This window comes from Salvelinus fontinalis, chromosome 1 (assembly GCF_029448725.1).
Source record: "Salvelinus fontinalis isolate EN_2023a chromosome 1, ASM2944872v1, whole genome shotgun sequence".
Classification (NCBI taxonomy): domain Eukaryota; kingdom Metazoa; phylum Chordata; class Actinopteri; order Salmoniformes; family Salmonidae; genus Salvelinus; species Salvelinus fontinalis.
This window is the reverse complement of record NC_074665.1, coordinates 92,722,957-92,750,534: the sequence shown is the minus strand read 5'-3', so window position 1 is coordinate 92,750,534 and position 27,578 is coordinate 92,722,957. Positions and strand designations below refer to the sequence as shown.

General features: G+C 47.7%; 1 protein-coding gene across 2 annotated transcripts in view; it reads right to left on the bottom strand.

The window, feature by feature from the left end:
- entpd1 (ectonucleoside triphosphate diphosphohydrolase 1) overlaps nucleotides 1-27,578 on the bottom strand; it is a 93,776-nt gene continuing 66,198 nt past the window's right edge. Inside the window, exons 5-10 of one of the 2 annotated variants that reach the window (XM_055935902.1) lie at nucleotides 24,883-25,042; nucleotides 11,267-11,470; nucleotides 10,928-11,185; nucleotides 10,335-10,442; nucleotides 8,322-8,459; nucleotides 1-395 (exon numbers count right to left, since the gene is read on the bottom strand). In XM_055935902.1, coding sequence (XP_055791877.1) covers nucleotides 186-395; nucleotides 8,322-8,459; nucleotides 10,335-10,442; nucleotides 10,928-11,185; nucleotides 11,267-11,470; nucleotides 24,883-25,042 — 1,078 coding nt within the window. In that variant the 3' untranslated portion in view covers nucleotides 1-185. Of the gene's footprint in view, nucleotides 396-8,290; nucleotides 8,460-10,334; nucleotides 10,443-10,927; nucleotides 11,186-11,266; nucleotides 11,471-24,882; nucleotides 25,043-27,578 lie in introns of both variants that reach the window. The other variant, XM_055935910.1, reaches the window with a different exon arrangement.

The following is a 27,578-nucleotide window of genomic DNA, read 5'->3' as shown; positions in this document are numbered from 1 at the left end:
TTTGTTTCATACATCTGAACTTTACTGGAGAATAAGAAGCATGACAACATGAGATACATTTGATAAACATCATGTTCACATAATCAACACACACACACACACACACACACACACACACACACACACACACACACACACACACACACACACACACACACACACTGTCCATATGGTGTCCAGCGTGCCTATATCATCTGTGTCTGGGAGTTGCAGCGCGGCCACAGGAATCGGAGACAGAGGAAGAGGAAGGAGAAGAGGAGGAGAAGAGAGATGAAGAAGAGGATGGTGACGTAGCCGGCATGAGGAAGAGGAGGAGTGTCTGGAGCCTCGGCTGGAATCATATTGGTCAGATTCAGCATGTAGCCCAACGTCCAACCTGCATCACTACCTGAGATCTACACACACACACACACACACACACACACACACACACACACACACACACACACACACACACACACACACACACCACAGTCAGTGTTGAAGATATATTTCAGAGAGTCAAGAGAACATTTTTCAGGTCAGGATATAGAATCTAAATCATTGGTATTTTTATATTCTATTAGGATCCCCATTAGCTGTTGCAAAAGCAGCAGCTACTCTTCTTGGGGTCCACACAAAACATGAACTACAGGGACAGAACTACATCAATTTAAAAAAGGCACACATAGCCTACACATCCACACACAGCCTACACATACATACACAGCCTACACATCCACACACAGCCTACATATCAATACATACATCCACACACATCCATGCATCCACACACAGCCTACACATCCATACATCCACACATAGCCTACACACCCACACACAGCCTACACATCCACACACAGCCTACACATCCACACACAGCCTACACATCCACACACAGCCTACACATCCCCACACAGCCTACACATCAATACATACATCCACACACATTCTACACATCCACACACAGCCTACACATCCACACACAGCCTACACATCCACACACAGCCTACACATCCACACACAGCCTTCACATCCACACACAGCCTACACATCCACACACAGCCTACACATCCACACACAGCCTACACATCCACACACAGCCTACACATCCACACACAGCCTACACATCCACACACAGCCTACACATCCACACACAGCCTACACATCCACACACAGCCTACACATCCACACACAGCCTACACATCCACACACAGCCTACACACCCACACAAAGCCTACACATCCTACACATCCACACACAGCCACACACATTCTACACATCCACACATAGCCTACATATCAATACATACATCCACACACAGCCTACACATCCACACACAGCCTACACATCCCCGCACAGCCTACACATCCATACACAGCCTACACATCCCCACACAGCCTACACATCCACACACATCCATACATCCACACACAGCCTACACATCCACACACAGCCTACACATCCACACACAGCCTACACATCCACACACAGTCTACCCATCCACACACAGCCTACACATCCACACACAGCCTACACATCCACACACAGCCTACACATCCACACACAGCCTACACATCCACACACAGCCTACACATCCACACACAGCCTACACATCCATACATCCCCACACAACCTACACATCCACACACAGCCTGCACATCCACACACAGCCTACACATCCACACACAGCCTACACATCCACACACAGCCTACACATCCCCACACAGCCTACACATCAATACATACATCCCCACACAGCCTACACATCCACACACAGCCTACATATCCACACACAGCCTGCACATCCCCACACAGCCTACACATCAATACATACATCCACACACAGCCTACACATCCACACACAGCCTACACATCCACACACAGCCTACACATCCACACACAACCTACACATCCACACACAGCCTACACATCCACACACATCCATACATCCCCACACAGCCTACACATCCCCACATAGCCTACACATCCACACACAGCCTACATATCCACACACATCCTACACATCCCCACACAGCCTACACATCAATACATACATCCACACACAGCCTACACATCCCCACGCAGCCTACACATCCATACATCCCCACACAGCCTACACATCCACACACAGCCTACACATCCACACACAGCCTACACATCCCCACACAGCCTACACATCCATACATCCCCACACAGCCTACACATCCACACACAGCCTACACATCCACACACAGCCTACACATCCACACACGGCCTACACATCCCCACACAGCCTACACATCCACACACAGCCTACACATCCACACACAGCCTACACATCCCCACACAGCCTACACATCAATACATACATCCCCACACAGCCTACACATCCACACACAGCCTACATATCCACACACAGCCTACACATCCCCACACAGCCTACACATCAATACATACATCCACACACAGCCTACACATCCACACACAGCCTTAACATCCACACACAACCTACACATCCACACACAACCTACACATCCACACACATCCTACACATCCCCACACAGCCTACACATCCCCACACAGCCTACACATCCACACACAGCCTACATATCCACACACAGCCTACACATCCCCACACAGCCTACACATCAATACATACATCCACACACAGCCTACACATCCACACACAGCCTACACATCTCCACGCAGCCTACACATCCATACATCCCCACACAGTCTACACATCCACACACAGCCTACACATCCACACACAGCCTGCACATCCCTACATCCCCACACAGCCTACACATCCACACACAACCTACACATCCACACACAGCCTACACATCCACACACAGCCTACACATCCACACACAGCCTACACATCCATACATCCCCACACGGCCTGCACATCCCCACACAGCCTACACATCAATACATCCCCACACAGCCTACACATCCACACACAGCCTACACATCCACACACAGCCTACACATCCACACACAGCCTACACATCCACACACAACCTACACATCCTACACACAGCCTACACATCCACACACAGCCTACACATCCACACACAGCCCACACATCCACACACAGCCTACACATCCACACACAGCCTACACATCCACACACAGCCTACACATCCACACACAGCCCACACATCCACACACAGCCTACACATCCACACACAGCCTACACATCCACACACATCCACACACAGCCTACACATACATACACAGCCTACACATCCACACACAGCCTACACATCTACACACAGCCTACACATCTACACACAGCCTACACATCCACACACAACCTACACATCCTACACACAGCCTACACATCCACACACAGCCTACACATCCTACACATCCCCACACAGCCTACACATCAATACATACATCCCCACACAGCCTACACATCCACACACAGCCTACATATCCACACACAGCCTACACATCCCCACACAGCCTACACATCAATACATACATCCACACACAGCCTACACATCCACACACAGCCTTAACATCCACACACAACCTACACATCCACACACAGCCTACACATCCACACACATCCTACACATCCCCACACAGCCTACACATCCCCACACAGCCTACACATCCCCACACAGCCTACATATCCCCACACAGCCTACACATCCCCACGCAGCCTACACATCCATACATCCCCACACAGCCTACACATCCACACACAGCCTACACATCCACACACAGCCTGCACATCCCTACATCCCCACACAGCCTACACATCCACACACAGCCTACACATCCACACACAGCCTACACATCCACACACAGCCTACACATCCACACACAGCCTACACATCCATACATCCCCACACAGCCTACACATCCCCACACAGCCTACACATCAATACATACCCACACAGCCTACACATCCACACACAGCCTACACATCCACACACAGCCTACACATCCACACACAGCCTACACATCCCCACACAACCTACACATCCACACACAACCTACACATCCACACACATCCTACACATCCACACACAACCTACACATCCACACACAGCCTACACATCCACACACAGCCTACACATCCACACACAGCCTACACATCCATACATCCACACACATCCATACATCCATACACAGCCTACACATCCACACACATCCACACATCCACACACAGCCTACACATCCACACACAGCCTACACATCCACACACAGCCTACACATCCACACACAGCCTACACATCCATACATCCACACACATCCATACATCCATACACAGCCTACACATCCACACACAGCCTACACATCCACACACAGCCTACACATCCACACACATCCTACACATCCACACACCGCCTACACATCCACACACCGCCTACACATCCACACACAGCCTACACATCCATACACAGCCTACACATCCACACACAGCCTACACATCCACACACCGCCTACACATCCACACACAGCCTACACATCCATACACAGCCTACACATCCATACACAGCCTACACATCCACACACAGCCCACACATCCACACACAGCCCACACATCCTACACACAGCCTACACATCCACACACAGCCTACACATCCACACACAGCCCACACATCCACACACAGCCCACACATCCACACACAGCCTACACATCCACACACAGCCTACACATCCACACACAACCTACACATCCTACACACAGCCTACACATCCACACACAGCCTACACATCCACACACAGCCCACACATCCACACACAGCCTACACATCCACACACAGCCTACACATCCACACACAGCCTACACATCCACACACAGCCTACACATCCACACACAGCCCACACATCCACACACAGCCTACACATCCACACACAGCCTACACATCCACACACATCCACACACATCCACACACAGCCTACACATACATACACAGCCTACACATCCACACACAGCCTACACATCCATACACAGCCTACACATCCACACACATCCACACACAGCCTACACATCCACACACATCCACACACAGCCTACACATCCACACACATCCACACACAGCCTACACATACATACACAGCCTACACATCCACACACAGCCTACACATCTACACACAGCCTACACATCCACACACAACCTACACATCCTACACACAACCTACACATCCTACACACAGCCTACACATCCACACACAGCCTACACATCTACACACATCCTACACATCCACACACAGCCTACACATCCACACACAGCCTACACATCCTACACACAGCCTACACATCTACACATAGCCTACACATCTACACACATCCTACACATCCTACACACAGCCTACACATCTACACACAGCCTACACATCTACACACATCCTACACATCTACACACACCCTACACATCCACACAAAGCCCACACATCTACACACAGCCTACACATCTACACACATCCTACACATCCGCACACAGCCTACACATCCACACACAGCCTACACATCTACACACCGCCTACACATTTACACACATCCTACACATCTACACACATCCTACACATCTACACACATCCTACACATCCACACACAGCCTACACATCTACACACATCCTACACATCTACACACATCCTACACATCCACACACATCCACACACATCCTACACATCCACACACAGCCTACACATCTACACACATCCTACACATCTACACACATCCTACACATCCACACACAGCCTACACACATCCACACAAACTATCTGGGTCAAATAGGGGAGAGGTTTTGTACCACGAGGTGTTGCTTTATCAGTTTTTTGAAACCAGGTTTTCTGTTTATTTGAGCAATATGAGATGGGATGGAGGTCTATGCAATTATGGCTCTATATATTACTGTACTCTTTATGGAATTTGTTCTGGATTAGAGGACTGTGAAAAGACCTCTGGCGGGGTAAGTGTGTGTGTCAGAGCTGTGTGTAAGTTGACTATGCAAACAATTTGGGATTTTCAACACATTGTTTCTCATACAAAGGAGAAGTGATGCAGTCAGTCTCTCCTCAACTCTGAGCCAAGAGAGAGACTGGCTGCATAGTATTTATATCAGCCCTCTGATTACAATGAAGAGCAAGACGTGTCTTTGTTCTGGACCAGCTGCAGCTTCACTACGTGTTTCCTTGCAGCACTGGACCACACGACCGGACAATAATCAAAATGAGATAAAAATAGAGGCTGCAGGACTTGACCACACGACTGGACAATAATCAAGATAAGACAAAACTAGAGGCTGCAGGACTTGACCACACGACTGGACAATAATCAAAATAAGACAAAACTAGAGGCTGCAGGACTTGAACACACGACTGGACAATAATCAAAATAAGATAAAACTAGAGGCTGCAGGACTTGAACACACGACTGGACAATAATCAAAATAAGATAAAACTAGAGGCTGCAGGACTTGAACACACGACTGAACAATAATCAAGATAAGACAAAACTAGAGGCTGCAGGACTTGCTTTGTGGAGTGGTGTCACAAAATCTGAGCATCTCTTTTTTACGGACAGGGTTAGGGTTAGCTAACCCTGTTCATATAGTCAACCCTAACCCTAACCCTCTCCCCATCTTTACAACCATTGAATCTTTTGCCCATGATAGTTTACAATCTGAGGTAACGCCAAGTCATTTAGTCTCCTCAACTTGTTCAACAGCCGCACCATTCATTACCAGATTCAGGATATATGCTGAACACAAATAGAAACGCAACATTCAACAAAAGATTTTACTGAGTTACAGTTCATATAATTAATGAATTCATTAGTCCCTAATCTATGGATTTCACATGACTGGGAGTACAGTATCCCTGTACATTGTTAATATGGTACTGACCCTGTATATAGTCACCTTACCCCTATACATATCTACCTCCATCACTCCAGTATCCCTGTACATTGTTAATATGGTACTGACCCTGTATATAGTCCCCTTACCCCTATACATATCTACCTCCATCACTCCAGTATCCCTGTCCCCTCATCCCTATACATATCTACCTCCATCACTCCAGTATCCCTGTACATTGTTAATATGGTACTGACCCTGTATATAGTCACCTTACCCCTATAAATATCTACCTCCATCACTCCAGTATCCCTGCACATTGTTAATATCGTACTGACCCTGTATATAGTATGATTACCCCTATACATATCTACCTCCATCACTCCAGTATCCCTGTACATTGTTAATATGGTACTGACCCTGTATATAGTCACCTTCCCCCTATACATATCTACCTCCATCACTCCAGTATCCCCGTACATTGTTAATATGGTACTGACCCTGTATATAGTCACCTTACCCCTATACATATCTACCTCCATCACTCCAGTATCCCTGTACATTGTTAATATGGGACTGACCCTGTATATAGTCACCTTACCCCTATACATATCTACCTCCATCACTCCAGTATCCCTGTACATTGTTAATATGGTACTGACCCTGTATATAGTCACCTTCCCCTATACATATCTACCTCCATCACTCCAGTATCCCTGTACATTGTTAATATGGTACTGACCCTGTATATAGTATGATTACCCCTATACATATCTACCTCCATCACTCCAGTATCCCTGCACATTGTTAATATGGTACTGACCCTATATATAGTCACCTTACCCCTATACATATCTACCTCCATCACTCCAGTATCCCTGCACATTGTTAATATGGGACTGACCCTGTATATAGTCACCTTACCCCTATACATATCTACCTCCATCACTCCAGTATCCCTGTACATTGTTAATATGGTACTGACCCTGTATATAGTATGATTACCCCTATACATATCTACCTCCATCACTCCAGTATCCCTGCACATTGTTAATATGGTACTGACCCTGTATATAGAATGATTACCCCTATACATATCTACCTCCATCACTCCAGTATCCCTGTACATTGTTAATATGGTACTGACCCTGTATATAGTATGATTACCCCTATACATATCTACCTCCATCACTCCAGTATCCCTGTACATTGTTAATATGGGACTGACCCTGTATATAGTCACCTTACCCCTATACATATCTACCTCCATCACTCCAGTATCCCTGCACATTGTTAATATGGTACTGACCCTGTATATAGTCACCTTACCCCTATACATATCTACCTCCATCACTCCAGTATCCCTGTACATTGTTAATATGGTACTGACCCTGTATATAGTCACCTTCCCCCTATACATATCTACCTCCATCACTTAACTACTAACAACATACCAACTCTTAACAGTCATCAGCTGTCAATACAGATAACGTGTTCATACAGGCCTGTTTACATCGCCAGGTGTGTCTGACCTTCTTGATGAACGTGATGTCTGTCCATGTGTCTGAGGTGAAGTTGTATCCGTCAGTCAGTAGAGACAGGATGTAGCTCCCAGAGAAACAATACTCTGCCAGATACTTCTCCTTCACATCAGGGTGCTGCTGCTTGATCTGCACACACACATTACACATCGAGTGCTGTGAGGAGTGTGACTGGGAGAAAGTGCATTTGGGCTTATGTGTGTATTTCTATTAATTAAGGATCCCCATTAGTTCCTGTCAAGGCAGCAGCTACTCTTCCTGGGGTTTATTATGGATCCCCATTAGTTCCTGCCAAGGCAGCAGCTACTCTTCCTGGGGTTTATTAAGGATCCCCATTAGTTCCTGCCAAGGCAGCAGCTACTCTTCCTGGGGTTTATTACGGATCCCCATTAGTTCCTGCCAAGGCAGCAGCTACTCTTCCTGGGGTTTATTACGGATCCCCATTAGTTCCTGCCAAGGCAGCAGCTACTCTTCCTGGGGTTTATTATGGATCCCCCATTAGTTCCTATCAAGGCAGCAGCTACTCTTCCTGGGGTTTATTATGGATCCCCATTAGTTCCTGTCAAGGCAGCAGCTACTCTTCCTGGGGTTTATTATGGATCCCCATTAGTTCCTGCCAAGGCAGCAGCTACTCTTCCTGGGGTTTATTATGGATCCTCATTAGTTCCTGACAAGGCAGCAGCTACTCTTCCTGGGGTTTATTATGGATCCCCACTAGTTCCTGCCAAGGAAGCAGCTACTCTTCCTGGGGTTTATTATGGGTCCCCATTAGTTCCTATCAAGGCAGCAGCTACTCTTCCTGGCGTTTATTATGGATCCCTATTAGTTCCTGCCAAGGCAGCAGCTACTCTTCCTGGGGTTTATTATGGATCCCCATTAGTTCCTGCCAAGGCAGCAGCTACTCTTCCTGGGGTTTATTATGGATCATCATTAGTTCCTGCCAAGGCAGCAACTACTCTTCCTGGGGTTTATTATGGAACCCCATTAGTTCCTGTCAAGGCAGCAGCTACTCTTCCTGGGGTTTATAATTGATCCCCATTAGTTCCTGCCAAGGCAGCAGCTACTCCTCCTGGGTTTTATTATGGATCCCCATTAGTTCCTGCCAAGGCAGCAGCTACTCTTCCTGGGGTTTATTATGGATCCCCGTTAGTTCCTGCCAAAGCAGCAGCTACTCTTCCTGGGGTTTATTATGGATCCCCATTAGTTCCTGCCAAAGCAGCAGCTACTCTTCCTGGGGTTTATTAGGGATCCCCATTAGTTCCTGCCAAGACTGCAGCTACTCCTCCTGGGGTTTATTATGGATCCCCATTAGTTATTTGTTCCTGTCAAGGCAGCAGCTTCTCTTCCTGGGGTTTATTATGGATCCCCATTAGTTCCTGCCAAGAAAGCAGCTACTCTTCCTGGGGTTTATTATGGATCCCCATTAGTTCCTGCCAAGGCAGCAGCTACTCTTCCTGGGGTTTATTACGGATCCCCATTAGTTCCTGCCAAGGCAGCAGCTACTCTTCCTGGGGTTTATTATGGATCCCCATTAGTTCCTGTCAAGGCAGCAGCTACTCTTCCTGGGGTTTATTATGGATCCCCATTAGTTCCTGCCAAGGCAGCAGCTACTCTTCCTGGGGTTTATTAAGGATCCCCATTAGTTCCTGCCAAGGCAGCAGCTACTCTTCCTGGGGTATGTATGTGTCTGTAGAGTGCGTGTCTTATCATGTGTGTGTGTATATACCTGGCTCCAGGGTGTAGAACAGTAGCGTTCCAGCTTCTCTTCCTGCCATATGTATGTGTCTGTAGAGTGTCTTATCATGTGTGTGTGTATATACCTGGCTCCAGGGTGTAGAACAGTAGCGTTCCAGCTTCTCTTCCTGCCATATGTATGTGTCTGTAGAGTGTCTTATCATGTGTGTGTGTATATACCTGGCTCCAGGGTGTAGAACAGTAGCGTTCCAGCTTCTCTTCCTGCCATATGTATGTGTCTGTAGAGTGTCTTATCATGTGTGTATATACCTGGCTCCAGGGTGTAGAACAGTAGCGCGCCAGCTTCTCCCTGCTGCTTTCCAAAGAGCCTGATGTCATGTTCAGAAAGTTCATCACAAAGTAGAACGCTGAGAATGCCTAAGAGAGAGGAGAGAGAAGAAAGAAAACAGAGAGGAGAGAGACAAGAGAGAGAGCGAGAAGAGAGAAGAAGGAAGAGGAGAGAGACAAGAGAGACAAGAGAGACAAAGGGGGGGGAGAGGAGAGACAGAAAGAGAAAGAGAGAGAGAGAGGGAGAGAGAAGAGACAGACCGAGAGAGACAGAAAGAGAGGGAGAGAGTAGAGAGAGACAGCAAAATGAAAAAGACAGATGATTATGAGCATTTTCTCACATCTTGTCATTCTCATCACTTCTGCATTCAATCCCAAAAGGGGTTACCAGGGGTTTACAAGACCCTGTTGAAGGTGCCCTTTGAAGAACTCTTTTTTGTTCCAGGTAGAACCCTTTTGGGTTCCATGAAGGTTCTACCTGAAACCAAAAAGGGTTCTCTTTTAGGGACAGCCGAAGAACCCTTTTGGAACCCTTCTTTCTAAGAATGTAGGATTAGAGTCAAAGTGAAGCTCACCCCAAACGGCCCCTGTAGTGGTGGCTGGTAGACCCTGTTGAAAGAACAGCGACTGAAGCTGCAGCTACTGAAGTTGAAGATTCTTCTGACTACTTCCTGGCACAATGATGCGTTTCCTGCTCCTATGTGAGTGAAACTGTCCCCGGAGACGAGGGGTTTCCCAGGCATGACGCAGGGGCTGGAGTACACGCTAAAGTAGCTTCGATCAACACTGTAACCTGGGTGGAAACACGGGTCCAGCACTGAGCTGTCCCCAGACTGACAGACAGACACACACAGAGTTATGAGCCAGGGATCAAATGTAAAACATCAGGATTAGAGGTCAGGGGTCAAGATTACCTGAGTCTGCTGAGCTAGCGCCAGTTTGAGCGCCTGGTCTTTCCCGTAGCACAGGAAGCTGTGTGTGTAGAGGAAGTAGTCATTTCCATACAGACGGAAGGTCACAGCGTTCTCCGCCGATTCCTCCGCCACATCCTGATTGGCTACAAAGCTGATCTGAGTGGAGGCTCCGCCCAGGTCAAGAGCTCCTGTGGTCCCTGAGCCCTGCAGCACAAACACACACACACACACACGTTTCAGTATATCACTCAGCAGTAGCGGTGCGTGGGTAAAACCACAGGGGAAGCCAGAAAAAAAAAGCCATATTCCAACCTATGTGCTGTGGTAATAATCTATAACCTGTTATTTCATATGCCTTGTGACCGTGTTATATGGGCCTAAAGGCCGAGACAATAAGACTCACCCTACTGGTAGAGAAACACCATCCTCCTCTCATGTTGACTCACCCTACTGGTAGAGAAACACCATCCTCCTCTCTGTCATGTTGACTCACCCTACTGGTAGAGAAACACCATCCTCCTCTCATGTTGACTCACCCTACTGGTAGAGAAACACCATCCTCCTCTCATGTTGACTCACCCTACTGGTAGAGAAACACAATCCTCCTCTCTGTCATGTTGACTCACCCTACTGGTAGAGAAACACCATCCTCCTCTCATGTTGACTCACCCTACTGGTAGAGAAACACCATCCTCCTCTCTGTCATGTTGACTCACCCTACTGGTAGAGAAACACCATCCTCCTCTCATGTTGACTCACCCTACTGGTAGAGAAACACCATCCTCCTCTCATGTTGACTCACCCTACTGGTAGAGAAACACCATCCTCCTCTCTGTCATGTTGACTCACCCTACTGGTAGAGAAACACCATCCTCCTCTCATGTTGACTCACCCTACTGGTAGAGAAACACCATCCTCCTCTCTGTCATGTTGACTCACCCTACTGGTAGAGAAACACCATCCTCCTCTCATGTTGACTCACCCTACTGGTAGAGAAACACCATCCTCCTCTCATGTTGACTCACCCTACTGGTAGAGAAACACCATCCTCCTCTCTGTCATGTTGACTCACCCTACTGGTAGAGAAACACCATCCTCCTCTCATGTTGACTCACCCTACTGGTAGAGAAACACCATCCTCCTCTCATGTTGACTCACCCTACTGGTAGAGAAACACCATCCTCCTCTCTGTCATGTTGACTCACCCTACTGGTAGAGAAACACCATCCTCCTCTCATGTTGACTCACCCTACTGGTAGAGAAACACCATCCTCCTCTCTGTCATGTTGACTCACCCTACTGGTAGAGAAACACCATCCTCCTCTCTGTCATGTTGACTCACCCTACTGGTAGAGAAACACCATCCTCCTCTCTGTCATGTTGACTCACCCTACTGGTAGAGAAACACCATCCTCCTCTCTGTCATGTTGACTCACCCTACTGGTAGAGAAACACCATCCTCCTCTCTGTTGACTCACCCTACTGGTAGAGAAACACCATCCTCCTCTCTGTCATGTTGACTCACCCTACTGGTAGAGAAACACCACCCTCCTCTCATGTTGACTCACCCTACTGGTAGAGAAACACCATCCTCCTCTCATGTTGACTCACCCTACTGGTAGAGAAACACCATCCTCCTCTCTGTCATGTTGACTCACCCTACTGGTAGAGAAACACCATCCTCCTCTCATGTTGACTCACCCTACTGGTAGAGAAACACCATCCTCCTTTCATGTTGACTCACCCTACTGGTAGAGAAACACCATCCTCCTCTCATGTTGACTCACCCTACTGGTAGAGAAACACCATCCTCCTCTCTGTCATGTTGACTCACCCTACTGGTAGAGAAACACCATCCTCCTCTCTGTCATGTTGACTCACCCTACTGGTAGAGAAACACCATCCTCCTCTCATGTTGACTCACCCTACTGGTAGAGAAACACCATCCTCCTCTCTGTCATGTTGACTCACCCTACTGGTAGAGAAACACCATCCTCCTCTCTGTCATGTTGACTCACCCTACTGGTAGAGAAACACCATCCTCCTCTCTGTCATGTTGACTCACCCTACTGGTAGAGAAACACCATCCTCCTCTCATGTTGACTCACCCTACTGGTAGAGAAACACCATCCTCCTCTCATGTTGACTCACCCTACTGGTAGAGAAACACCATCCTCCTCTCTGTCATGTTGACTCACCCTACTGGTAGAGAAACACCATCCTCCTCTCATGTTGACTCACCCTACTGATAGAGAAACACCATCCTCCTCTCATGTTGACTCACCCTACTGGTAGAGAAACACCATCCTCCTCTCTGTCATGTTGACTCACCCTACTGGTAGAGAAACACCATCCTCCTCTCTGTCATGTTGACTCACCCTACTGGTAGAGAAACACCATCCTCCTCTCATGTTGACTCACCCTACTGGTAGAGAAACACCATCCTCCTCTCATGTTGACTCACCCTACTGGTAGAGAAACACCATCCTCCTCTCATGTTGACTCACCCTACTGGTAGAGAAACACCATCCTCCTCTCATGTTGACTCACCCTACTGGTAGAGAAACACCATCCTCCTCTCATGTTGACTCACCCTACTGGTAGAGAAACACCATCCTCCTCTCATGTTGACTCACCCTACTGGTAGAGAAACACCATCCTCCTCTCATGTTGACTCACCCTACTGGTAGAGAAACACCATCCTCCTCTCTGTCATGTTGACTCACCCTACTGGTAGAGAAACACCATCCTCCTCTCTGTCATGTTGACTCACCCTACTGGTAGAGAAACACCATCCTCCTCGTCATGTTGACTCACCCTACTGGTAGAGAAACACCATCCTCCTCTCTGTCATGTTGACTCACCCTACTGGTAGAGAAACACCATCCTCCTCTCATGTTGACTCACCCTACTGGTAGAGAAACACCATCCTCCTCGTCATGTTGACTCACCCTACTGGTAGAGAAACACCATCCTCCTCTCTGTCATGTTGACTCACCCTACTGGTAGAGAAACACCATCCTCCTCTCTGTCATGTTGACTCACCCTACTGGTAGAGAAACACCATCCTCCTCTCTGTCATGTTGACTCACCCTACTGGTAGAGAAACACCATCCTCCTCTCTGTCATGTTGACTCACCCTACTGGTAGAGAAACACCATCCTCCTCTCATGTTGACTCACCCTACTGGTAGAGAAACACCATCCTCCCTCTCATGTTGACTCACCCTACTGGTAGAGAAACACCATCCTCCTCTCTGTCATGTTGACTCACCCTACTGGTAGAGAAACACCATCCTCCTCTCATGTTGACTCACCCTACTGGTAGAGAAACACCATCCTCCCTCTCATGTTGACTCACCCTACTGGTAGAGAAACACCATCCTCCTCTCATGTTGACTCACCCTACTGGTAGAGAAACACCATCCTCCTCTCTGTCATGTTGACTCACCCTACTGGTAGAGAAACACCATCCTCCTCTCTGTCATGTTGACTCACCCTACTGGTAGAGAAACACCATCCTCCTCTCTGTCATGTTGACTCACCCTACTGGTAGAGAAACACCATCCTCCTCTCTGTCATGTTGACTCACCCTACTGGTAGAGAAACACCATCCTCCTCTCATGTTGACTCACCCTACTGGTAGAGAAACACCATCCTCCTCTCTGTCATGTTGACTCACCCTACTGGTAGAGAAACACCATCCTCCTCTCATGTTGACTCACCCTACTGGTAGAGAAACACCATCCTCCTCTCTGTCATGTTGACTCACCCTACTGGTAGAGAAACACCATCCTCCTCTCTGTCATGTTGACTCACCCTACTGGTAGAGAAACACCATCCTCCTCTCTGTCATGTTGACTCACCCTACTGGTAGAGAAACACCATCCTCCTCTCTGTCATGTTGACTCACCCTACTGGTAGAGAAACACCATCCTCCTCTCATGTTGACTCACCCTACTGGTAGAGAAACACCATCCTCCTCTCTGTCATGTTGACTCACCCTACTGGTAGAGAAACACCATCCTCCTCTCTGTCATGTTGACTCACCCTACTGGTAGAGAAACACCATCCTCCTCTCATGTTGACTCACCCTACTGGTAGAGAAACACCATCCTCCTCTCTGTCATGTTGACTCACCCTACTGGTAGAGAAACACCATCCTCCTCTCATGTTGACTCACCCTACTGGTAGAGAAACACCATCCTCCTCTCTGTCATGTTGACTCACCCTACTGGTAGAGAAACACCATCCTCCTCTCTGTCATGTTGACTCACCCTACTGGTAGAGAAACACCATCCTCCTCTCTGTCATGTTGACTCACCCTACTGGTAGAGAAACACCATCCTCCTCTCATGTTGACTCACCCTACTGGTAGAGAAACACCATCCTCCTCTCTGTCATGTTGACTCACCCTACTGGTAGAGAAACACCATCCTCCTCTCATGTTGACTCACCCTACTGGTAGAGAAACACCATCCTCCTCTCTGTCATGTTGACTCACCCTACTGGTAGAGAAACACCATCCTCCTCTCATGTTGACTCACCCTACTGGTAGAGAAACACCATCCTCCTCTCATGTTGACTCACCCTACTGGTAGAGAAACACCATCCTCCTCTCTGTCATGTTGACTCACCCTACTGGTAGAGAAACACCATCCTCCTCTCATGTTGACTCACCCTACTGGTAGAGAAACACCATCCTCCTCTCTGTCATGTTGACTCACCCTACTGGTAGAGAAACACCATCCTCCTCTCATGTTGACTCACCCTACTGGTAGAGAAACACCATCCTCCTCTCATGTTGACTCACCCTACTGGTAGAGAAACACCATCCTCCTCTCTGTCATGTTGACTCACCCTACTGGTAGAGAAACACCATCCTCCTCTCATGTTGACTCACCCTACTGGTAGAGAAACACCATCCTCCTCTCTGTCATGTTGACTCACCCTACTGGTAGAGAAACACCATCCTCCTCTCATGTTGACTCACCCTACTGGTAGAGAAACACCATCCTCCTCGTCATGTTGACTCACCCTACTGGTAGAGAAACACCATCCTCCTCTCTGTCATGTTGACTCACCCTACTGGTAGAGAAACACCATCCTCCTCTCTGTCATGTTGACTCACCCTACTGGTAGAGAAACACCATCCTCCTCTCTGTCATGTTGACTCACCCTACTGGTAGAGAAACACCATCCTCCTCTCTGTCATGTTGACTCACCCTACTGGTAGAGAAACACCATCCTCCTCTCTGTCATGTTGACTCACCCTACTGGTAGAGAAACACCATCCTCCTCTCTGTCATGTTGACTCACCCTACTGGTAGAGAAACACCATCCTCCTCTCATGTTGACTCACCCTACTGGTAGAGAAACACCATCCTCCTCTCTGTCATGTTGACTCACCCTACTGGTAGAGAAACACCATCCTCCTCTCATGTTGACTCACCCTACTGGTAGAGAAACACCATCCTCCTCTCATGTTGACTCACCCTACTGGTAGAGAAACACCATCCTCCTCTCTGTCATGTTGACTCACCCTACTGGTAGAGAAACACCATCCTCCTCTCTGTCATGTTGACTCACCCTACTGGTAGAGAAACACCATCCTCCTCTCTGTCATGTTGACTCACCCTACTGGTAGAGAAACACCATCCTCCTCTCTGTCATGTTGACTCACCCTACTGGTAGAGAAACACCATCCTCCTCTCTGTCATGTTGACTCACCCTACTGGTAGAGAAACACCATCCTCCTCTCTGTCATGTTGACTCACCCTACTGGTAGAGAAACACCATCCTCCTCTCTGTCATGTTGACTCACCCTACTGGTAGAGAAACACCATCCTCCTCTCATGTTGACTCACCCTACTGGTAGAGAAACACCATCCTCCTCTCATGTTGACTCACCCTACTGGTAGAGAAACACCATCCTCCTCTCATGTTGACTCACCCTACTGGTAGAGAAACACCATCCTCCTCTCTGTCATGTTGACTCACCCTACTGGTAGAGAAACACCATCCTCCTCTCTGTCATGTTGACTCACCCTACTGGTAGAGAAACACCATCCTCCTCTCTGTCATGTTGACTCACCCTACTGGTAGAGAAACACCATCCTCCTCGTCATGTTGACTCACCCTACTGGTAGAGAAACACCATCCTCCTCTCTGTCATGTTGACTCACCCTACTGGTAGAGAAACACCATCCTCCTCTCATGTTGACTCACCCTACTGGTAGAGAAACACCATCCTCCTCTCTGTCATGTTGACTCACCCTACTGGTAGAGAAACACCATCCTCCTCTCATGTTGACTCACCCTACTGGTAGAGAAACACCATCCTCCTCTCTGTCATGTTGACTCACCCTACTGGTAGAGAAACACCATCCTCCTCTCATGTTGACTCACCCTACTGGTAGAGAAACACCATCCTCCTCTCTGTCATGTTGACTCACCCTACTGGTAGAGAAACACCATCCTCCTCTCTGTCATGTTGACTCACCCTACTGGTAGAGAAACACCATCCTCCTCGTCATGTTGACTCACCCTACTGGTAGAGAAACACCATCCTCCTCTCATGTTGACTCACCCTACTGGTAGAGAAACACCATCCTCCTCTCATGTTGACTCACCCTACTGGTAGAGAAACACCATCCTCTCTGTCATGTTGACTCACCCTACTGGTAGAGAAACACCATCCTCCTCTCATGTTGACTCACCCTACTGGTAGAGAAACACCATCCTCCTCTCTGTCATGTTGACTCACCCTACTGGTAGAGAAACACCATCCTCCTCTCTGTCATGTTGACTCACCCTACTGGTAGAGAAACACCATCCTCCTCTCTGTCATGTTGACTCACCCTACTGGTAGAGAAACACCATCCTCCTCTCATGTTGACTCACCCTACTGGTAGAGAAACACCATCCTCCTCTCTGTCATGTTGACTCACCCTACTGGTAGAGAAACACCATCCTCCTCTCTGTCATGTTGACTCACCCTACTGGTAGAGAAACACCATCCTCCTCTCTGTCATGTTGACTCACCCTACTGGTAGAGAAACACCATCCTCCTCTCATGTTGACTCACCCTACTGGTAGAGAAACACCATCCTCCTCTCATGTTGACTCACCCTACTGGTAGAGAAACACCATCCTCCTCTCATGTTGACTCACCCTACTGGTAGAGAAACACCATCCTCCTCTCTCTCATGTTGACTCACCCTACTGGTAGAGAAACACCATCCTCCTCTCATGTTGACTCACCCTACTGGTAGAGAAACACCATCCTCCTCTCATGTTGACTCACCCTACTGGTAGAGAAACACCATCCTCCTCTCTGTCATGTTGACTCACCCTACTGGTAGAGAAACACCATCCTCCTCTCATGTTGACTCACCCTACTGGTAGAGAAACACCATCCTCCTCTCATGTTGACTCACCCTACTGATAGAGAAACACCATCCTCCTCTCTGTCATGTTGACTCACCCTACTGGTAGAGAAACACCATCCTCCTCTCATGTTGACTCACCCTACTGGTAGAGAAACACCATCCTCCTCTCTGTCATGTTGACTCACCCTACTGGTAGAGAAACACCATCCTCCTCTCATGTTGACTCACCCTACTGGTAGAGAAACACCATCCTCCTCTCATGTTGACTCACCCTACTGGTAGAGAAACACCATCCTCCTCTCATGTTGACTCACCCTACTGGTAGAGAAACACCATCCTCCTCTCATGTTGACTCACCCTACTGGTAGAGAAACACCATCCTCCTCTCTGTCATGTTGACTCACCCTACTGATAGAGAAACACCATCCTCCTCTCTGTCATGTTGACTCACCCTACTGGTAGAGAAACACCATCCTCCTCTCTGTCATGTTGACTCACCCTACTGGTAGAGAAACACCATCCTCCTCTCATGTTGACTCACCCTACTGGTAGAGAAACACCATCCTCCTCTCTGTCATGTTGACTCACCCTACTGGTAGAGAAACACCATCCTCCTCTCATGTTGACTCACCCTACTGGTAGAGAAACACCATCCTCCTCTCTGTCATGTTGACTCACCCTACTGGTAGAGAAACACCATCCTCCTCTCTGTCATGTTGACTCACCCTACTGGTAGAGAAACACCATCCTCCTCTCATGTTGACTCACCCTACTGGTAGAGAAACACCATCCTCCTCTCATGTTGACTCACCCTACTGGTAGAGAAACACCATCCTCCTCTCTGTCATGTTGACTCACCCTACTGGTAGAGAAACACCATCCTCCTCTCTGTCATGTTGACTCACCCTACTGGTAGAGAAACACCATCCTCCTCTCATGTTGACTCACCCTACTGGTAGAGAAACACCATCCTCCTCTCATGTTGACTCACCCTACTGGTAGAGAAACACCATCCTCCTCTCTGTCATGTTGACTCACCCTACTGGTAGAGAAACACCATCCTCCTCTCTGTCATGTTGACTCACCCTACTGGTAGAGAAACACCATCCTCCTCTCATGTTGACTCACCCTACTGGTAGAGAAACACCATCCTCCTCTCATGTTGACTCACCCTACTGGTAGAGAAACACCATCCTCCTCTCTGTCATGTTGACTCACCCTACTGGTAGAGAAACACCATCCTCCTCTCTGTCATGTTGACTCACCCTACTGGTAGAGAAACACCATCCTCCTCTCATGTTGACTCACCCTACTGGTAGAGAAACACCATCCTCCTCTCTGTCATGTTGACTCACCCTACTGGTAGAGAAACACCATCCTCCTCTCATGTTGACTCACCCTACTGGTAGAGAAACACCATCCTCCTCTCTGTCATGTTGACTCACCCTACTGGTAGAGAAACACCATCCTCCTCTCTGTCATGTTGACTCACCCTACTGGTAGAGAAACACCATCCTCCTCTCATGTTGACTCACCCTACTGGTAGAGAAACACCATCCTCCTCTCTGTCATGTTGACTCACCCTACTGGTAGAGAAACACCATCCTCCTCTCTGTCATGTTGACTCACCCTACTGGTAGAGAAACACCATCCTCCTCTCATGTTGACTCACCCTACTGGTAGAGAAACACCATCCTCCTCTCTGTCATGTTGACTCACCCTACTGGTAGAGAAACACCATCCTCCTCTCTGTCATGTTGACTCACCCTACTGGTAGAGAAACACCATCCTCCTCTCTGTCATGTTGACTCACCCTACTGGTAGAGAAACACCATCCTCCTCTCATGTTGACTCACCCTACTGGTAGAGAAACACCATCCTCCTCTCATGTTGACTCACCCTACTGGTAGAGAAACACCATCCTCCTCTCTGTCATGTTGACTCACCCTACTGATAGAGAAACACCATCCTCCTCTCATGTTGACTCACCCTACTGGTAGAGAAACACCATCCTCCTCTCTGTCATGTTGACTCACCCTACTGGTAGAGAAACACCATCCTCCTCTCATGTTGACTCACCCTACTGGTAGAGAAACACCATCCTCCTCTCATGTTGACTCACCCTACTGGTAGAGAAACACCATCCTCCTCTCTGTCATGTTGACTCACCCTACTGGTAGAGAAACACCATCCTCCTCTCATGTTGACTCACCCTACTGGTAGAGAAACACCATCCTCCTCTCTGTCATGTTGACTCACCCTACTGGTAGAGAAACACCATCCTCCTCTCTGTCATGTTGACTCACCCTACTGGTAGAGAAACACCATCCTCCTCTCATGTTGACTCACCCTACTGGTAGAGAAACACCATCCTCCTCTCATGTTGACTCACCCTACTGGTAGAGAAACACCATCCTCCTCTCATGTTGACTCACCCTACTGGTAGAGAAACACCATCCTCCTCTCTGTCATGTTGACTCACCCTACTGATAGAGAAACACCATCCTCCTCTCTGTCATGTTGACTCACCCTACTGGTAGAGAAACACCATCCTCCTCTCATGTTGACTCACCCTACTTGTAGAGAAACACCATCCTCCTCTCATGTTGACTCACCCTACTGGTAGAGAAACACCATCCTCCTCTCTGTCATGTTGACTCACCCTACTGGTAGAGAAACACCATCCTCCTCTCTGTCATGTTGACTCACCCTACTGGTAGAGAAACACCATCCTCCTCTCTCTCATGTTGACTCACCCTACTGGTAGAGAAACACCATCCTCCTCTCATGTTGACTCACCCTACTGGTAGAGAAACACCATCCTCCTCTCATGTTGACTCACCCTACTGGTAGAGAAACACCATCCTCCTCTCATGTTGACTCACCCTACTGATAGAGAAACACCATCCTCCTCTCTGTCATGTTGACTCACCCTACTGGTAGAGAAACACCATCCTCCTCTCATGTTGACTCACCCTACTGGTAGAGAAACACCATCCTCCTCTCATGTTGACTCACCCTACTGGTAGAGAAACACCATCCTCCTCTCATGTTGACTCACCCTACTGGTAGAGAAACACCATCCTCCTCTCTGTCATGTTGACTCACCCTACTGGTAGAGAAACACCATCCTCCTCTCATGTTGACTCACCCTACTGGTAGAGAAACACCATCCTCCTCTCTGTCATGTTGACTCACCCTACTGGTAGAGAAACACCATCCTCCTCTCTGTCATGTTGACTCACCCTACTGGTAGAGAAACACCATCCTCCTCTCTGTCATGTTGACTCACCCTACTGGTAGAGAAACACCATCCTCCTCTCATGTTGACTCACCCTACTGGTAGAGAAACACCATCCTCCTCTCTGTCATGTTGACTCACCCTACTGGTAGAGAAACACCATCCTCCTCTCTGTCATGTTGACTCACCCTACTGGTAGAGACACACCATCCTCCTCTCATGTTGACTCACCCTACTGGTAGAGAAACACCATCCTCCTCTCTGTCATGTTGACTCACCCTACTGGTAGAGAAACACCATCCTCCTCTCATGTTGACTCACCCTACTGGTAGAGAAACACCATCCTCCTCTCATGTTGACTCACCCTACTGGTAGAGAAACACCATCCTCCTCTCATGTTGACTCACCCTACTGGTAGAGAAACACCATCCTCCTCTCATGTTGACTCACCCTACTGGTAGAGAAACACCATCCTCCTCTCTGTCATGTTGACTCACCCTACTGGTAGAGAAACACCATCCTCCTCTCATGTTGACTCACCCTACTGGTAGAGAAACACCATCCTCCTCTCTGTCATGTTGACTCACCCTACTGGTAGAGAAACACCATCCTCCTCTCTGTCATGTTGACTCACCCTACTGGTAGAGAAACACCATCCTCCTCTCATGTTGACTCACCCTACTGGTAGAGAAACACCATCCTCCTCTCATGTTGACTCACCCTACTGGTAGAGAAACACCATCCTCCTCTCTGTCATGTTGACTCACCCTACTGGTAGAGAAACACCATCCTCCTCTCTGTCATGTTGACTCACCCTACTGGTAGAGAAACACCATCCTCCTCTCATGTTGACTCACCCTACTGGTAGAGAAACACCATCCTCCTCTCATGTTGACTCACCCTACTGGTAGAGAAACACCATCCTCCTCTCTGTCATGTTGACTCACCCTACTGGTAGAGAAACACCATCCTCCTCTCATGTTGACTCACCCTACTGGTAGAGAAACACCATCCTCCTCTCTGTCATGTTGACTCACCCTACTGGTAGAGAAACACCATCCTCCTCTCTGTCATGTTGACTCACCCTACTGGTAGAGAAACACCATCCTCCTCTCTGTCATGTTGACTCACCCTACTGGTAGAGAAACACCATCCTCCTCTCTCTCATGTTGACCTACCCTACTGGTAGAGAAACACCATCCTCCTCTCATGTTGACTCACCCTACTGGTAGAGAAACACCATCCTCCTCTCATGTTGACTCACCCTACTGGTAGAGAAACACCATCCTCCTCTCATGTTGACTCACCCTACTGGTAGAGAAACACCATCCTCCTCTCATGTTGACTCACCCTACTGGTAGAGAAACACCATCCTCCTCTCATGTTGACTCACCCTACTGGTAGAGAAACACCATCCTCCTCTCATGTTGACTCACCCTACTGGTAGAGAAACACCATCCTCCTCTCTGTCATGTTGACTCACCCTACTGGTAGAGAAACACCATCCTCCTCTCTGTCATGTTGACGAAACAGTCTATCACTCTGTCATACAGTACATGGTTTTATGTGTTGTTGTTCTAGGCTACCTGGCTAAAATGCTAGTTCGCCTAACTTCCTTTCATGGCCAGCGTTAGCTAGTTAACATTAGCCTTCTACATCTAGCTACATATTGAACATCCTCTCAGGCCAGGGGCACAACAATGTATGAATTAATGGTTGGATCAGATTCGCAGTTATAATCATTGGCCAGTACAGAGAACTAAGTAAAACCACAAGTCCAAATCCCTATCTCCATCCATGGCTAATTTAGGAAAGGGACCATTTTAGCTAGCTAGCTAGCTAGCCACTGGAGGACAACAACACAACGAGATGCAACAATTCAAGTTGTTTCTGTCAATGACTTCTGCTCTCAATGCGATCTGATAGTGGTGACGTCAAATCCAAGCCGTCTTCCCTTTCATTCAACGCTACGGGCGGTAACAATGTCATACTCTTTATGACCAGAGAGCATCAGATAGCTGGCCTTTCAGCGACAGAGGGGCAGTTTCATTCGCTCTAATGCTTTTCTCGGGTAAGATACAGTGCATTTTGTTAAGTATTCAGACCCCTTTTTCCACAAGCAACATTCTGAGATGAACTTTGTTCTTAGCCAGCCCCTAACACAGTTAACACAGATGAAATATGGAAAACCAGTCATTTTAATAAGTTGCAGTTTAGTTTTGTTTGTAGGAACAATTCTTACATATTCCTTTTAAGATTGTGACCAAGAAAATTCCAATGTGAACAGTTCCTATTTGGGTAAACCAAAATGTTTTATATGTAGGTATCAGTGTTTAGTCTCCCCCATACCCCAACTTCTTATCTTGCCACATGTTTAAGGAGTTTTGTTTACACACCTCCTTGACAGTATTTTATTATTTACATGGGCTGTTTTAATATTCGTCATGAAGATGAAAAAAGCCATTTCATTTAAAACTAGCAGCATTTATTTTGTTTTTTTCATTTCGGATAAGGGGATCATGTGGAGTACTGCTACATCTCCCATGCCTGGAATGAGGTACGTTTCCCAGCCATATGATAAGGGGATCATTTGGAGTACTGTTACATTTTCCATGCCTGGAATGAGGTACGTTTCCCAGCCATATGATAAGGGGATCATGTGGAGTACTGCTACATCTCCCATGCCTGGAATGAGGTACGTTTCCCAGCCATATGATAAGGGGATCATTCGGAGTACTGCTACATCTTCCATGCCTGGAATGAGGTACGTTTCCCAGCCATATGATAAGGGGATCATTCGGAGTACTGCTACATCTCCCATGCCTGGAATGAGGTACGTTTTCCAGCCATATGATAAGGGGATCATTTGGAGTACTGCTACATCTCCCATGCCTGGAATGAGGTACGTTTTCCAGCCACATCCCGCATTCGTCACCGGGGTGCAAACATTATGGATGAGCAGTGTTTCAACACCAAGGTTCTCACCTGTTTCAGTCGGTCACTCAGGTAGTTAACAGTGACCCAGCCGAAGGCTCCCTCCTCCTGGCCTGTGATGATGCGAGCGCCCTGATAGGAGAACGGAGAGGACTGCAACACCTCCTCTACCGACCAAAGCACCTGATCAGACACACTCTGGTTCTCCATCCTAAACACACACACACACACACCCCTTTTGGTTAGTCCAGTGTTTTCATAATAACTTCCTGGTTAGTCCTATGTTTTCATTTTTACTTCCTGGTTAGTGTACAATGTTTTCATAATAATGTCCTAGTTAGTGTCTAGTATTTTGATATCAACTTTCTACTTAGTGTCCAATGTTTTAATATTAATATCCAAGTTAGTGTCCAGTGTTTTTAATTAACTTCCTGGTTAGTGTCCAGTAACTTCCTTGTTGTCATCCAGTGTTTTCATGTTAACTTCCTGGTTAGTGTCCAGTGTTTTTAATTAACTTCCTGGTTAGTGTCTAGTGTTTTTGTAAAAACGTCAAAGTGTTGTCAAATTAACTTTCTCATTAGTGTCCAGCGTTTTCAGAAATTCCTGGTTAATGTCTAATGCTGCCAATGACTGGAATGAACTGCAAAAATCACTGAAGCTGGAGACTCATATCTCCCTCTCTAGCTTTAAGCATCAGCTGTCAGAGCAGCTCACAGATCATTGCACCTGTACATAGCCCATCTGTAATTAGCCCATCCAACTACCTCATCCCCATACTGTATTTATTTATTTATCTTGCTCCTTTGCACCCCAGTATCTCTACTTGCACATTCATCTTCTGCACATCTACCATTCCAGTGTTCAATTGCTATATTGTAATTATTTCGCCACCATGGCCTATTTATTGCCTTACCTCCCTTATCTCACCTCATTTGAACACACTGTAAATACACTTTTTCTACTGTATTATTGACTGTATGTTTGTTTATACCATGTATAACTGTGTTGTTGTTTGTGTCGAACTGCTTTGCTTTATCTTCGCCAGGTCGCAATTGTAATTGAGAACTAGTTCTCATCTGGTCTATCTGGTTAAATAAAGGTGAAATAAAAAAATAAGAATTGGTTGAGCCTTCTTGGGCATGTGGACCCCAGGATGAGCATCTGCTGCTTTTGCAACAGCTAATGTGGATCCTAATGAAATACCCAATAACACTGCAGAGACGTCTGGTTAGCTTGCTGTTACCTAATAACACTGATAGGCTGCAGAGCCGTCTGGTTAGCTTGCTGCAGAGCCGTCTGGTTAGCTTGCTGTTACCTAATAACACTGATAGGCTGCAGAGCCGTCTGTTTAGCTTGCTGTTACCTAATAACACTGATAGGCTGCAGAGCCGTCTGGTTAGCTTGCTGCAGAGCCGTCTGGTTAGCTTGCTGCAGAGCCGTCTGGTTAGCTTGCTGCAGAGCCGTCTGGTTAGCTTGCTGCAGAGCCGTCTGGTTAGCTTGCTGTTACCTAATAACACTGATAGGCTGCAGAGCCGTCTGGTTAGCTGGCTGCTACCTAATAACTCTGATAGGCTGCAGAGCCGTCTGTTTAGCTTGCTGTTACCTAATAACACTGATAGGCTGCAGAGCCGTCTGGTTAGCTTGCTGCAGAGCCGTCTGGTTAGCTTGCTGTTACCTAATAACACTGATAGGCTGCAGAGCCGTCTGTTTAGCTTGCTGTTACCTAATAACACTGATAGGCTGCAGAGCCGTCTGGTTAGCTTGCTGCAGAGCCGTCTGGTTAGCTTGCTGCAGAGCCGTCTGGTTAGCTTGCTGCAGAGCCGTCTGTTTAGCTTGCTGCTACCTAATAACACTGATAGGCTGCAGAGCCGTCTGGTTAGCTTGCTGCTACCTAATAACACTGCTATAGGCTGCAGAGCCGTCTGGTTAGCTTGCTGCTACCTAATAACACTGATAGGCTGCAGAGCCGTCTGGTTAGCTTGCTGTTACCTAATAACACTGATAGGCTGCAGAGCCGTCTGGTTAGCTGGCTGCAGAGCCGTCTGGTTAGCTTGCTGCTACATAATAACACTGATAGGCTGCAGAGCCGTCTGGTTAGCTTGCTGCTACCTAATAACACTGATAGGCTGCAGAGCTGTCTGGTTAGCTGGCTGCAGAGCCGTCTGGTTAGCTGGCTGCAGAGCCGTCTGGTTAGCTTGCTGTTACCTAAAACACTGATAGGCTGCAGAGCCGTCTGGTTAGCTTGCTGCTACCTAATAACACTGATAGGCTGCAGAGCCGTCTGGTTAGCTGGCTGCAGAGCCGTCTGGTTAGCTGGCTGCAGAGCCGTCTGGTTAGCTGGCTGCAGAGCCGTCTGGTTAGCTGGCTGCAGACCCGTCTGGTTAGCTGGCTGTTACCTAATAACACTGATAGGCTGCAGAGCCGTCTGGTTAGCTGGCTGCAGAGCCGTCTGGTTAGCTTGCTGGTCAGCATGAGCAGTTAGCGCCAAACAACTTGGGAAACCCAGCTTCAGCTTTATTCATTGGGAAATGTTTACCTTTATTTAACTAGGGAAGTCAGTTAAGAACAAATTCTTATTTTCAATGACGGCGTAGGAACAGTGGGTTAACTGCCTTGTTCAGGGGCAGAACGACAGATGTATACCTTGTCAGCTCAGGGATTTGATCTTGCAACCTTTCGGTTACTAGTCCAAAGCCGCTAACCACGAAGCTACGCTGCCGCCCCAAATAAATGAAAGCCTCACAAGC